Genomic DNA, 14,828 nt, shown 5'->3' on the forward strand with positions numbered 1-14,828 from the left:
GTGAGGCCCGGCCCTGGGCCCCGATTGGGCACTGCCCCAGCCCGGAGCCAATCACAGTGGCCAGGGAGGTGGAACGCACCGATTGGCCAGGGCCAGGTCATGTGACCATACTCCCCAGGAAACTCAAAGATTACCAAGGTTCTCTAAGAAACCAATGAACAAAATTATCCACTAAAGGCAAACCATAATTTTTAATGAGGCCAATGTCACAGAAAAAAAAAATGCTCCACAATAAACTGCTCAAGGAAGCTACTAAATAAACTTTCAGAAAAGTTTAGTAGTTTTTTTTTTTTTTTTTAAATAGGGTGACGGAGAGCTATACCTTTCCCATCTATGTGAATTTAGGTTTAAACTAGATTTCCCTTGGCTATTATATAAGACAAAAAAACCCACATCACCCACTTTCACTCCCCCCCACCCCCAAAATGTGTTTTAATCTATTGAATTTTTGTGTCCTCAGTTGTGTCTGATTCACGGCAACTCACCAACTCTACACAGCCAGGCTCTTCCGTCCATGGAATTCAGGGCAATTTTTTCTGTCCCAGTAAATGCCCACCCTGGGTGATCCAAAGGCAAGGGCTCCGAGGCTCCTGAGAGACTAACTCCTTTCAGCTGAGCACAGAGCTGGCTCCTCACTGGGATGCCTGTGGCCTGGGGCTCCCAGAGGGGAGAGCAGCACTCGCCCCACCGTGTGGTCACTGCTGGAAGTGCAGGCTGCTCCTCACTCCCCCTTGACAGTGTCCCTGAGGGCAGAACAGTGTGAATCGAATCAAGGTGGAAATGCAAACTCCAATGCAACCAACCTTCCCACAAGATCTCCAAAACCACTCAGGAACAGGGAATTGGAAACTGCAGGGGATGACATGAATGGAGATGGAGACTTGACACCTTACACCGAGTTCACTTCCAGTTATCCCTAGACAAACTTTCCATGAAAACTTGTCACAAATCTAGAAGAACAATGAGCAGAAACCGGACACGTGCTTTGAGTCTTCACACACAAAACTAAAAGGCAGTCCACAAAAAAAAACCCAGAGAATACAGTGGACTTTGCAAAATCAAAGATATCTACTGTGGGAAAGACCTCATTACAAAAGCAAAAGACAGGTCATACATCGCGAGACGAATGAGTGGAAACACAAAGCTTATCAAGGATGTGTCTCCAAACAGACAAAGAACGCCAACACAACAAGCCTGTGAAAACTAGGGAAAGGTCTGAAGGGACACCAGACGGAGGAAGACACACACAGAGTATCCCGGATGATGTCCAGCACTGAGGGCCTGAAGAAACAACAGTCTAGTTGCACCCCCTCAGGCCTGTGTGACCGTGGATGAGGCCTCTGTTTCCCGGTGGCTCTGAGACATGGACAGGGAGGAAGGGGAAGAGAAGTCACTTGCATTTCTAATACTCACAGCAAAGTCTTCCAATGAGAAGGGAATTATCACCCCCACTGACAATGCCATTCACTGAAGTGATATCCACGAGTCCATCTACCCCAGAAGGGAAGGATGGACCTGTTCTCACAAAACGGCGAGAGATGGAAGGAGGAAGATCAAGCCCACACCAATCACTGGAAAGAGAAGCTGTGCTCAGGGCTTGAAAGAATTCCTACTGGGAAAATCATGTCACAGCCCCACATGGCAATCCACAGCTTCCATGCTATTCCTCCCAAAATGCCAATGCATTTTCGCACCGAACAAAGAATTGCAAAAGGGGTACGGAAACAGAAAAGAGCCTACATTGTCAATACAATCCGACGAAAAAGCCCCGATACGGACATCCAAGGTTGTGTGAAAGGAAATTAGACGACCAAACTAGGATCCTCAGGAGAGTATCGGAGAAGGCAATGGCGACCCACTCCAGTACTCTTGCCTGGAAAATGTCCTGGACGGAGGAGCCTGGTAGGCTACAGGCCATGGGGTCTTGCAGAGTCAGACACGACTGAAGTGACTTAGCCGCAGCAGCAGCAGCAGGACAGTATGCTATTGGGAATACAACAACACACACAGATCCAGATCGATGGAATAAAGTTGAGGGTCCAGAAACAAACCCCAGCATCCATGGTCAACTCATCTCTGACACAGACGGTGAGAATATCCAAATGGGAACAAGAAAGCCTCTTCAATCAATGTCCATGGGAAAACCAGACAGCTACATCTGAAGAACGCTATTGGGTTTGATCTCATACCACCTCAATATCGGGGAAAAACCTCACCCTAAAGACTGATGTCATGAGATAGCTAGAAAGAAGCGTAGGTCAAAGGCTCCTTAACATCAGAGTCTCCTTGCCATTTGCTGGGCGGAGGTCGAAATGGGTCTCTTCAAGTAAGGGAAAGAGGTAAACGAAGTACACCACTGGGTTTCCATCCAATGGAACCTATTCACAACAGAGAGGCTAAGCATTCACAAATGCAAAAGATAGGAAACGGAACACGAGAGACTCCTTGCAAGTGGTGTATCTGAGAAGGGGTTCATATGGAAAGAGACGAAGAATGCACAGCACTCAGATTCCAAGAAACACCACCACCACCCTTGACCCTTCCCCCATGACCAACTCTGACCTAAAGCCTTTCTCTCCCTCTAACCTATCCCTAAAACATAACCCTCATCTAATCATATACATGTGCATCCCTAGCATCCATCCATCCATCCACACACGAGAGAGAAAGAGGAAGACACAGACGGAATTGAGAAAGGAAAAGAGAGGGACACAGCCAGAGAGAGACACGGAACCAAAGAGAGGAAAGGAGTCGATGGTCCAGACTATTCCTCAATCTGTCTCGAAGGTAGAAGCAATGACAGCGCCCTTCCACCCCAGAAGGGGGAAAAGGACGGAAGGTTTGGAGAGGAAAAGACAAGAACGCAGGGAGCCATTAGAAGCTCAGCCACCCGCAGAAGCCGAGCTGGGACCCTTGAACAGAATCTCAATGGAAACAGAGGACCAGAAAGTTGGCTACTCTTTTCTATAAGAGAGGGAGACCTTCGAGTCTTCCTTTCGGTCCTCCAACTTGGATGCGGGGTCTCAAAACAGTCAGGAGGGGGAGTGCCTTTTCCTGGGTTCCACGGCGCATCCAGGCCTCGTTCTGCCCCATTCTGTGCTGTGTCAGCCCTGGATGGAATCTTTCTTTCTGAAGTCTCAGCGCACGAGCTCCACGTGATATCGGCCCCAGGTGGAAAGGCATGGAGCTGCTCGTAGGCCGACAGACCTAGGAAGCAGATGGGAGAATGACCCCCACTCTGCAGATGGAGAGACTGGGGCAACCCTGAGGGGCATATGCTTGTCCAGGGCCACACCACTTATGAGAAGAAGGAGCCTGGTCTGAGAGCAGCATGGTCCTCGGAGCTCAGGCCCTGGCTGAACCCAGGCCTCCCCAGGGCTGTGGGCTGGGCCGTGTGGGTGTCATTGTGCCTGCACATGGCCTAAGGGGGGTGGTCGAGCAGTCAGAAACCCAGAGATTCCCTTGGGAAGTTTTGAGGAAGGGACCTCAGCACGAACCCCAGGAAATGATGTCACCTGCCGGCAACAGAACCCAACAGAACCCGCAATCCGGGTATCCAGGCCTCCAGAGCGGAGAGGAGCCCCCAGCCGGATCACTTGCTGCCAAGATGTTCTGCTGTTTGCCCCTGCCCAGAGGCCGGGGCCTCAGGAGAGCTCACAGGCAGTGTGCGTGGGCACCCTGTCGACGTTGGCTCAGGACACCCCCGAGAGGCCTCTGGCCCTTTGCCCGGAGAAACAGAAAGGTAACACGGGGAGCCCCAGGCCGGGCCAGGCCACCTCTCCCATGCCACCCGGAAACACCGGGTCCTTTGCCTGTGTGTGGGGATGCGGGTTTCTCGGGCTGTGTCTCCCTCAAGGAAGCCCAGGCGGATGTGGGGTCAGAAGCCTGTGGACAAGTTGTGCCCACACCCCAGGGGAGAGCAGGCTGGGCGGGATGGGGAGAGTGTGGGCAGCGCCGACCGGCCAGGCTGACCTCACACCCTCAGATGGGTCTCTTTCCTCCCGGGTGGGGATCTGAGCAGACACACGTCTCTGACCCTTCTGGGAAGAGAAGTTCGAGCAGGCAGAAGCAGTGGCTCCACTGGCCAGGCCCAGCTCGGAAAACTCCCAGCATGGCTGGCTGACGGTCACTGTCGTTGCAGAGCTTCCCACGTGATGAGGCCGAGGACGGGGACACCCCATCCAGCTCCCAGAGGGAGGGGTCGGAGCACCACCCGCCCGCCCGTGAGGCCCAGTGCAGGCTCCAGGTCAGCGTGCCCACGGAGGCATCAGCCCCACCGGGGGAGACGCGGAGGTGGGGAAGGCCTGCTGCCGAGACACCGCCCAGGATACAGCCGGCGGCCCAGTCTGAGGCTTCCACGGAGCTCAGCACACCCGGCTCCGACCCAGAGTCCAGAGAACCCCGGCCTCTGAGGCACCAGGAGGACCTGGAGCCCAGCACGCCACAGCACAGAGGTGAGGACGCTGGGGCTGGTGCACGGGAGTGTGTGGGGAGGGGTGCTGAGCTACACAGGGACGAGTCCTCGAAAGCTGCTGCTGGGCCTGCAGCAAGCGCTGGCCTCACACCCCCCGCCCCCCATCTTGCACACTTCAGTCCCAAAAGACATCTGACGCTGGGTATTCTTTGGGAACCTCTTGGAAGGTTTCTGTCCCGGGGTACGCACATGCCAAGGCTGGCCTGTGGGCAAACTTTGCTTCTCCCCCAGCTCTAGCACTGGCCTCCAACTGGAACCAGGCTCCACTTCCCAGACCTGTCCCCACACAGGTGGTGGCTCCAGGTGCAGGACCCAGGGATCCACCGAGGGCAGATGGAGAAGCGAGACTTGCCCTCGCAGAGACACCAGGCCAGCTGGGTACTGGCCAGCACACCGGGCAGATCGGATCTCCGTGCCTGCAGGACCCCCAGCCCCAGGCACTGATGTCCCACCCCCTCAGCGAGAACCTCCACCTCCACGTGCACCTCTACCTGCTCGGGCTTTGGCAAGAGAACCCGAGGCAGAGGAAGAGTCACCGCCTCGGCAGGGAGAGCCTGCCCTGGCTCCCGTGCAACACCCAGACGCCCACGATGACTCACCCAGCCCTGCAGGGAGAAAGAGCCCCCGCTCTGGACAGAGACCCAGAGCCCTTACCGGAAACACCACGTCCAGGGGAGCGGTCGGCTCTGCAGCCTCCATCCCTGTCTGCTCACCGTGGATGCCGGCAACTCGGTCTGCCCCCAGGGGACATGGAGTTCCTTTCCCCTGAACTGCTTTGCATGTGGTTTGTTTCCACCTTTCTGGTGATGTTTTATTTTTTGTATGGTTTCCTGGATTTTTGTTGGTTAAGTTGGGATTAGTAAACTTTTTCATCATTGTTGCAATCTGGGAACACTGTTGTGTAACTCTGGTGATACTGTGTTACCATCACCACTTTGTAGTTTCAGACCCGTTCCATCTTTATGCCCCACCCCCCAACAAAGCCTGGATTCAAGGCAAGCACGCCCTGTTCATCCCTCCCCCCGATCCTGAACACAATTTCATCTTTTCTTTCTGCATTCCTTCCTATATTCTTGGTGTCCCCAATCAGTGACTCTCAGCGAAATGACTGAAGGAGTGTTTTTCGGACTCTCCACCTACTGTAAGACTCCATTGGAGAGTTCTCATTTTTATGTCATTTGAACTAGCCTTTGATAGCTGAAAGGACGGTGTACGTCCTTTCAAGATACCATGTGCCAAACGAAGCCCTTTTGGCAACTGCCATCATTATCTCCAGGCAGGCATTGCTGTTTGAAGGGTGACATCTCAGCCAGAAGGCAGAGGCTGAGCTCCTCTTGTTGCACCAGCTCCCAAAAGAAGCCAAGAAAGGGAGCTGGAACAACAAACCACCCCCATGCCCAGGAAAGCGTTCTTCATGACAGAAGGCTAGAAAATGACCCAACATCCTTGTGGCCCAGAACCACTCTAGAAAATCACTGTTCCATAAAAAAGAGAAACACATGGGAAGTTCCAAGGAGAGGCAATGCCCATGGCCAGTGTACTTGAGAGACGGCCTGACCGCTCCGGGGAAGACACGCACCGACGGAACCCCTTGGGAAACAGCAGTGATAGTCCTCACCGTCGTAAGGGTTTCCTCTGGGGACAACCTGCCCTGGGCACCACACGAGGGAGCAGACCGGCTTCTCTTCCTCTGCCCCCACACCATTCACTCATGAAGGCAGCTCAGGTGTTCTCATGCCCTGCCTGCCTGCCTGCCTGGCTCATCCGTGAGCTGTGACCACCTCCAGGCTAGGACTCCACCTTTTCCTCTCTGTGTACCGTGAATCTGCACACAGTGGGCTTTCAGAACCTTAGGAGACTTGAGCCATTCCCGCTCGAGCCAGAACCCTCCCCAGGAAGGAAAACAGCTGTGGAGTCATTTTGGCCCCAGCACTGGTTCCGAAAGCCTGGCGGCTCCTACAGCCTCTACGGTGTGAAGAGGGAGGTCCCTTTTGACAGAGCTTTCCGGCTCTCAGATCTAAGCTGTTGTTTCACTGTCAGCTGTGTCTCTTCCGTTGCAGCCAGGTGGGCCACGCTGCTCCAAAGGAGCTCACAAGCTGAGTTTCAAGGGAGGACAGGGATGGCTACAACGTGCTGCAAACTGAGTGAGGGTCCCCACAATCCTCAGCAAAGGTCTGTGGTGTGCAAGTGGGGAGTAGAGGGCCCCCAAGTTCCAAAGGAAGGGAGGTAGTCGGGAGCTAAAGCCCTTGGCTGCTGTGGTAGCAGCTGCAGATGGCAGCCCGTCCACAGTGCACTTCAAATGAGGTCATATGAGCGGGACTCTGGAAATGGCTCCGAAATCGAGAGAAAGGGGTCAGGGTATGTGGGAATCCGGCGGGGGTGGGGGGTGGATGAAGGAAGGTGTCCCTCCTCTCTCCAGTGCAATTTGGTTTGGTGAGTCTCAAAGCTACCAGATGGCACTTCCCAAGTCAGGCCCCCGCAGGAATCAGGGTGGGCTGCCTGCCTCGGGCCCTGCCACAGGGACAAGCCACACCAGTGGCCTCCCTGAGCTCCAATGGCCGGATCTGGGGGGTTCTGTCTGGGTGCACACCTCCTTGCTGTGGCCAAGTTCCCCCCTTCTCTGAGCACCAGCTTCATCCTCTCGAATGAGGACATCAATTGCTACCTTGGCACGTTACTCTCTTCATCCTGTGAAGACTCATTAGGCTTATCCTACAATTACTAGCTGGCCCGAAGAGATATCTCCTGAATCCAGCTTAAGCTGGAGTCTCCCAGGCTCATCTGGCATGTCTTCCCTGAAGTCTGCCAAAACCCACACCCTTGCATTTCCAGGGACTCGCCTTAGCCAGCTGGGCAGAAAACCCAGCATGCTTCAAACAAGCTGACAGACAAGCGGGAGAGGACTCACGGGCAGACGGCTTCCCTCAGGTCTCGGGTGGAGCTCTGGGACCACAGCAGCAACGGGCCATCCCAGCCCCTGGGCTCAGCAGCGCCCTCATTCTCAGGCCGGCGGCTCTGCCCTGAGGGGAGCAGGAACGTCACCAACTGCCGCAGGCGGACCTCAAGCCCCTCCCACTGCTGGAGCCTGACCTCCCCCGGCCCCACCCCTTCCCCTACCCCAGCAGGACGAGAGCTCGTCTTCCCCTGGCTTCCAACGTGAGGCCCGGCCCTGGGCCCCGATTGGGCACTGCCCCAGCCCGGAGCCAATCACAGTGGCCAGGGAGGTGGAACGCACCGATTGGCCAGGGCCAGGTCATGTGACCATACTCCCCAGGAAACTCAAAGATTACCAAGGTTCTCTAAGAAACCAATGAACAAAATTATCCACTAAAGGCAAACCATAATTTTTAATGAGGCCAATGTCACAGAAAAAAAAAATGCTCCACAATAAACTGCTCAAGGAAGCTACTAAATAAACTTTCAGAAAAGTTTAGTAGTTTTTTTTTTTTTTTAAATAGGGTGACGGAGAGCTATACCTTTCCCATCTATGTGAATTTAGGTTTAAACTAGATTTCCCTTGGCTATTATATAAGACAAAAAAACCCACATCACCCACTTTCACTCCCCCCCACCCCCAAAATGTGTTTTAATCTATTGAATTTTTGTGTCCTCAGTTGTGTCTGATTCACGGCAACTCACCAACTCTACACAGCCAGGCTCTTCCGTCCATGGAATTCAGGGCAATTTTTTCTGTCCCAGTAAATGCCCACCCTGGGTGATCCAAAGGCAAGGGCTCCGAGGCTCCTGAGAGACTAACTCCTTTCAGCTGAGCACAGAGCTGGCTCCTCACTGGGATGCCTGTGGCCTGGGGCTCCCAGAGGGGAGAGCAGCACTCGCCCCACCGTGTGGTCACTGCTGGAAGTGCAAGCTGCTCCTCACTCCCCCTTGACAGTGTCCCTGAGGGCAGAACAGTGTGAATCGAATCAAGGTGGAAAGGCAAACTCCAATGCAACCAACCTTCCCACAAGATCTCCAAAACCACTCAGGAACAGGGAATTGGAAACTGCAGGGGATGACATGAATGGAGATGGAGACTTGACACCTTACACCGAGTTCACTTCCAGTTATCCCTAGACAAACTTTCCATGAAAACTTGTCACAAATCTAGAAGAACAATGAGCAGAAACCGGACACGTGCTTTGAGTCTTCACACACAAAACTAAAAGGCAGTCCACAAAAAAAAACCCAGAGAATACAGTGGACTTTGCAAAATCAAAGATATCTACTGTGGGAAAGACCTCATTACAAAAGCAAAAGACAGGTCATACATCGCGAGACGAATGAGTGGAAACACAAAGCTTATCAAGGATGTGTCTCCAAACAGACAAAGAACGCCAACACAACAAGCCTGTGAAAACTAGGGAAAGGTCTGAAGGGACACCAGACGGAGGAAGACACACACAGAGTATCCCGGATGATGTCCAGCACTGAGGGCCTGAAGAAACAACAGTCTAGTTGCACCCCCTCAGGCCTGTGTGACCGTGGATGAGGCCTCTGTTTCCCGGTGGCTCTGAGACATGGACAGGGAGGAAGGGGAAGAGAAGTCACTTGCATTTCTAATACTCACAGCAAAGTCTTCCAATGAGAAGGGAATTATCACCCCCACTGACAATGCCATTCACTGAAGTGATATCCACGAGTCCATCTACCCCAGAAGGGAAGGATGGACCTGTTCTCACAAAACGGCGAGAGATGGAAGGAGGAAGATCAAGCCCACACCAATCACTGGAAAGAGAAGCTGTGCTCAGGGCTTGAAAGAATTCCTACAGGGAAAATCATGTCACAGCCCCACATGGCAATCCACAGCTTCCATGCTATTCCTCCCAAAATGCCAATGCATTTTCGCACCGAACAAAGAATTGCAAAAGGGGTACGGAAACAGAAAAGAGCCTACATTGTCAATACAATCCGACGAAAAAGCCCCGATACGGACATCCAAGGTTGTGTGAAAGGAAATTAGACGACCAAACTAGGATCCTCAGGAGAGTATCGGAGAAGGCAATGGCGACCCACTCCAGTACTCTTGCCTGGAAAATGTCCTGGACGGAGGAGCCTGGTAGGCTACAGGCCATGGGGTCTTGCAGAGTCAGACACGACTGAAGTGACTTAGCCGCAGCAGCAGCAGCAGGACAGTATGCTATTGGGAATACAACAACACACACAGATCCAGATCGATGGAATAAAGTTGAGGGTCCAGAAACAAACCCCAGCATCCATGGTCAACTCATCTCTGACACAGACGGTGAGAATATCCAAATGGGAACAAGAAAGCCTCTTCAATCAATGTCCATGGGAAAACCAGACAGCTACATCTGAAGAACGCTATTGGGTTTGATCTCATACCACCTCAATATCGGGGAAAAACCTCACCCTAAAGACTGATGTCATGAGATAGCTAGAAAGAAGCGTAGGTCAAAGGCTCCTTAACATCAGAGTCTCCTTGCCATTTGCTGGGCGGAGGTCGAAATGGGTCTCTTCAAGTAAGGGAAAGAGGTAAACGAAGTACACCACTGGGTTTCCATCCAATGGAACCTATTCACAACAGAGAGGCTAAGCATTCACAAATGCAAAAGATAGGAAACGGAACACGAGAGACTCCTTGCAAGTGGTGTATCTGAGAAGGGGTTCATATGGAAAGAGACGAAGAATGCACAGCACTCAGATTCCAAGAAACACCACCACCACCCTTGACCCTTCCCCCATGACCAACTCTGACCTAAAGCCTTTCTCTCCCTCTAACCTATCCCTAAAACATAACCCTCATCTAATCATATACATGTGCATCCCTAGCATCCATCCATCCATCCACACACGAGAGAGAAAGAGGAAGACACAGACGGAATTGAGAAAGGAAAAGAGAGGGACACAGCCAGAGAGAGACACGGAACCAAAGAGAGGAAAGGAGTCGATGGTCCAGACTATTCCTCAATCTGTCTCGAAGGTAGAAGCAATGACAGCGCCCTTCCACCCCAGAAGGGGGAAAAGGACGGAAGGTTTGGAGAGGAAAAGACAAGAACGCAGGGAGCCATTAGAAGCTCAGCCACCCGCAGAAGCCGAGCTGGGACCCTTGAACAGAATCTCAATGGAAACAGAGGACCAGAAAGTTGGCTACTCTTTTCTATAAGAGAGGGAGACCTTCGAGTCTTCCTTTCGGTCCTCCAACTTGGATGCGGGGTCTCAAAACAGTCAGGAGGGGGAGTGCCTTTTCCTGGGTTCCACGGCGCATCCAGGCCTCGTTCTGCCCCATTCTGTGCTGTGTCAGCCCTGGATGGAATCTTTCTTTCTGAAGTCTCAGCGCACGAGCTCCACGTGATATCGGCCCCAGGTGGAAAGGCATGGAGCTGCTCGTAGGCCGACAGACCTAGGAAGCAGATGGGAGAATGACCCCCACTCTGCAGATGGAGAGACTGGGGCAACCCTGAGGGGCATATGCTTGTCCAGGGCCACACCACTTATGAGAAGAAGGAGCCTGGTCTGAGAGCAGCATGGTCCTCGGAGCTCAGGCCCTGGCTGAACCCAGGCCTCCCCAGGGCTGTGGGCTGGGCCGTGTGGGTGTCATTGTGCCTGCACATGGCCTAAGGGGGGTGGTCGAGCAGTCAGAAACTCAGAGATTCCCTTGGGAAGTTTTGAGGAAGGGACCTCAGCACGAACCCCAGGAAATGATGTCACCTGCCGGCAACAGAACCCAACAGAACCCGCAATCCGGGTATCCAGGCCTCCAGAGCGGAGAGGAGCCCCCAGCCAGATCACTTGCTGCCAAGATGTTCTGCTGTTTGCCCCTGCCCAGAGGCCGGGGCCTCAGGAGAGCTCACAGGCAGTGTGCGTGGGCACCCTGTCGACGTTGGCTCAGGACACCCCCGAGAGGCCTCTGGCCCTTTGCCCGGAGAAACAGAAAGGTAACACGGGGAGCCCCAGGCCGGGCCAGGCCACCTCTCCCATGCCACCCGGAAACACCGGGTCCTTTGCCTGTGTGTGGGGATGCGGGTTTCTCGGGCTGTGTCTCCCTCAAGGAAGCCCAGGCGGATGTGGGGTCAGAAGCCTGTGGACAAGTTGTGCCCACACCCCAGGGGAGAGCAGGCTGGGCGGGATGGGGAGAGTGTGGGCAGCGCCGACCGGCCAGGCTGACCTCACACCCTCAGATGGGTCTCTTTCCTCCCGGGTGGGGATCTGAGCAGACACACGTCTCTGACCCTTCTGGGAAGAGAAGTTCGAGCAGGCAGAAGCAGCGGCTCCACTGGCCAGGCCCAGCTCGGAAAACTCCCAGCATGGCTGGCTGACGGTCACTGTCGTTGCAGAGCTTCCCACGTGATGAGGCCGAGGACGGGGACACCCCATCCAGCTCCCAGAGGGAGGGGTCGGAGCACCACCCGCCCGCCCGTGAGGCCCAGTGCAGGCTCCAGGTCAGCGTGCCCACGGAGGCATCAGCCCCACCGGGGGAGACGCGGAGGTGGGGAAGGCCTGCTGCCGAGACACCGCCCAGGATACAGCCGGCGGCCCAGTCTGAGGCTTCCACGGAGCTCAGCACACCCGGCTCCGACCCAGAGTCCAGAGAACCCCGGCCTCTGAGGCACCAGGAGGACCTGGAGCCCAGCACGCCACAGCACAGAGGTGAGGACGCTGGGGCTGGTGCACGGGAGTGTGTGGGGAGGGGTGCTGAGCTACACAGGGACGAGTCCTCGAAAGCTGCTGCTGGGCCTGCAGCAAGCGCTGGCCTCATACCCCCCGCCCCCCATCTTGCACACTTCAGTCCCAAAAGACATCTGACGCTGGGTATTCTTTGGGAACCTCTTGGAAGGTTTCTGTCCCGGGGTACGCACATGCCAAGGCTGGCCTGTGGGCAAACTTTGCTTCTCCCCCAGCTCTAGCACTGGCCTCCAACTGGAACCAGGCTCCACTTCCCAGACCTGTCCCCACACAGGTGGTGGCTCCAGGTGCAGGACCCAGGGATCCACCGAGGGCAGATGGAGAAGCGAGACTTGCCCTCGCAGAGACACCAGGCCAGCTGGGTACTGGCCAGCACACCGGGCAGATCGGATCTCCGTGCCTGCAGGACCCCCAGCCCCAGGCACTGATGTCCCACCCCCTCAGCGAGAACCTCCACCTCCACGTGCACCTCTACCTGCTCGGGCTTTGGCAAGAGAACCCGAGGCAGAGGAAGAGTCACCGCCTCGGCAGGGAGAGCCTGCCCTGGCTCCCGCGCAACACCCAGACGCCCACGATGACTCACCCAGCCCTGCAGGGAGAAAGAGCCCCCGCTCTGGACAGAGACCCAGAGCCCTTACCGGAAACACCACGTCCAGGGGAGCGGTCGGCTCTGCAGCCTCCATCCCTGTCTGCTCACCGTGGATGCCGGCAACTCGGTCTGCCCCCAGGGGACATGGAGTTCCTTTCCCCTGAACTGCTTTGCATGTGGTTTGTTTCCACCTTTCTGGTGACGTTTTATTTTTTGTATGGTTTCCTGGATTTTTGTTGGTTAAGTTGGGATTAGTAAACTGTTTCATCATTGTTGCAATCTGGGAACACTGTTGTGTAACTCTGGTGATACTGTGTTACCATCACCACTTTGTAGTTTCAGACCCGTTCCATCTTTATGCCCCACCCCCCAACAAAGCCTGGATTCAAGGCAAGCACGCCCTGTTCATCCCTCCCCCCGATCCTGAACACAATTTCATCTTTTCTTTCTGCATTCCTTCCTATATTCTTGGTGTCCCCAATCAGTGACTCTCAGCGAAATGACTGAAGGAGTGTTTTTCGGACTCTCCACCTACTGTAAGACTCCATTGGAGAGTTCTCATTTTTATGTCATTTGAACTAGCCTTTGATAGCTGAAAGGACGGTGTACGTCCTTTCAAGATACCATGTGCCAAACGAAGCCCTTTTGGCAACTGCCATCATTATCTCCAGGCAGGCATTGCTGTTTGAAGGGTGACATCTCAGCCAGAAGGCAGAGGCTGAGCTCCTCTTGTTGCACCAGCTCCCAAAAGAAGCCAAGAAAGGGAGCTGGAACAACAAACCACCCCCATGCCCAGGAAAGCGTTCTTCATGACAGAAGGCTAGAAAATGACCCAACATCCTTGTGGCCCAGAACCACTCTAGAAAATCACTGTTCCATAAAAAAGAGAAACACATGGGAAGTTCCAAGGAGAGGCAATGCCCATGGCCAGTGTACTTGAGAGACGGCCTGACCGCTCCGGGGAAGACACGCACCGACGGAACCCCTTGGGAAACAGCAGTGATAGTCCTCACCGTCGTAAGGGTTTCCTCTGGGGACAACCTGCCCTGGGCACCACACGAGGGAGCAGACCGGCTTCTCTTCCTCTGCCCCCACACCATTCACTCATGAAGGCAGCTCAGGTGTTCTCATGCCCTGCCTGCCTGCCTGCCTGGCTCATCCGTGAGCTGTGACCACCTCCAGGCTAGGACTCCACCTTTTCCTCTCTGTGTACCGTGAATCTGCACACAGTGGGCTTTCAGAACCTTAGGAGACTTGAGCCATTCCCGCTCGAGCCAGAACCCTCCCCAGGAAGGAAAACAGCTGTGGAGTCATTTTGGCCCCAGCACTGGTTCCGAAAGCCTGGCGGCTCCTACAGCCTCTACGGTGTGAAGAGGGAGGTCCCTTTTGACAGAGCTTTCCGGCTCTCAGATCTAAGCTGTTGTTTCACTGTCAGCTGTGTCTCTTCCGTTGCAGCCAGGTGGGCCACGCTGCTCCAAAGGAGCTCACAAGCTGAGTTTCAAGGGAGGACAGGGATGGCTACAACGTGCTGCAAACTGAGTGAGGGTCCCCACAATCCTCAGCAAAGGTCTGTGGTGTGCAAGTGGGGAGTAGAGGGCCCCCAAGTTCCAAAGGAAGGGAGGTAGTCGGGAGCTAAAGCCCTTGGCTGCTGTGGTAGCAGCTGCAGATGGCAGCCCGTCCACAGTGCACTTCAAATGAGGTCATATGAGCGGGACTCTGGAAATGGCTCCGAAATCGAGAGAAAGGGGTCAGGGTATGTGGGAATCCGGCGGGGGTGGGGGGTGGATGAAGGAAGGTGTCCCTCCTCTCTCCAGTGCAATTTGGTTTGGTGAGTCTCAAAGCTACCAGATGGCACTTCCCAAGTCAGGCCCCCGCAGGAATCAGGGTGGGCTGCCTGCCTCGGGCCCTGCCACAGGGACAAGCCACACCAGTGGCCTCCCTGAGCTCCAATGGCCGGATCTGGGGGGTTCTGTCTGGGTGCACACCTCCTTGCTGTGGCCAAGTTCCCCCCTTCTCTGAGCACCAGCTTCATCCTCTCGAATGAGGACATCAATTGCTACCTTGGCACGTTACTCTCTTCATCCTGTGAAGACTCATTAGGCTTATCCTACAATTACTAGC

General features: G+C 54.5%; 1 protein-coding gene and 1 long non-coding RNA gene across 3 annotated transcripts in view; one reads left to right on the forward strand and one right to left on the reverse strand.

Annotated features, from left to right (window-relative positions):
• LOC145527615 (uncharacterized) overlaps positions 1–7,494 on the reverse strand; it is a 70,873-nt gene extending 63,379 nt beyond the window's left edge. The window contains exons 1-3 of the long non-coding RNA XR_014069778.1: positions 7,383–7,494; positions 2,982–3,207; positions 486–743 (exon numbers count right to left, since the gene is read on the reverse strand). This is a non-coding gene — a long non-coding RNA (uncharacterized LOC145527615). The remainder of the gene's footprint in view (positions 1–485; positions 744–2,981; positions 3,208–7,382) is intronic.
• On the forward strand, positions 184–7,495 carry LOC145527479 (uncharacterized). Of its 2 annotated transcripts, none has more exons than XM_081545544.1 (3): positions 184–3,742; positions 4,142–4,454; positions 4,706–7,495. In XM_081545544.1, the coding sequence occupies exons 1-3, from the start codon at positions 3,332–3,334 to the stop codon at positions 5,332–5,334; spliced, it is 1,353 nt and encodes a 450-aa protein (XP_081401670.1). In that variant the 5' UTR covers positions 184–3,331; the 3' UTR covers positions 5,335–7,495. The 2 variants fall into 2 exon arrangements, with proteins under 2 accessions (XP_081401670.1, XP_081401671.1); XM_081545545.1 differs by having other exon boundaries at positions 4,765–5,358.
• The last annotated feature ends 7,333 nt before the right edge of the window (positions 7,496–14,828 follow it).

Source organism: Giraffa tippelskirchi, chromosome 11 (assembly GCF_054371585.1).
Source record: "Giraffa tippelskirchi isolate mGirTip1 chromosome 11, T2T-mGirTip1v1.2.pri, whole genome shotgun sequence".
NCBI lineage: Eukaryota > Metazoa > Chordata > Mammalia > Artiodactyla > Giraffidae > Giraffa > Giraffa tippelskirchi.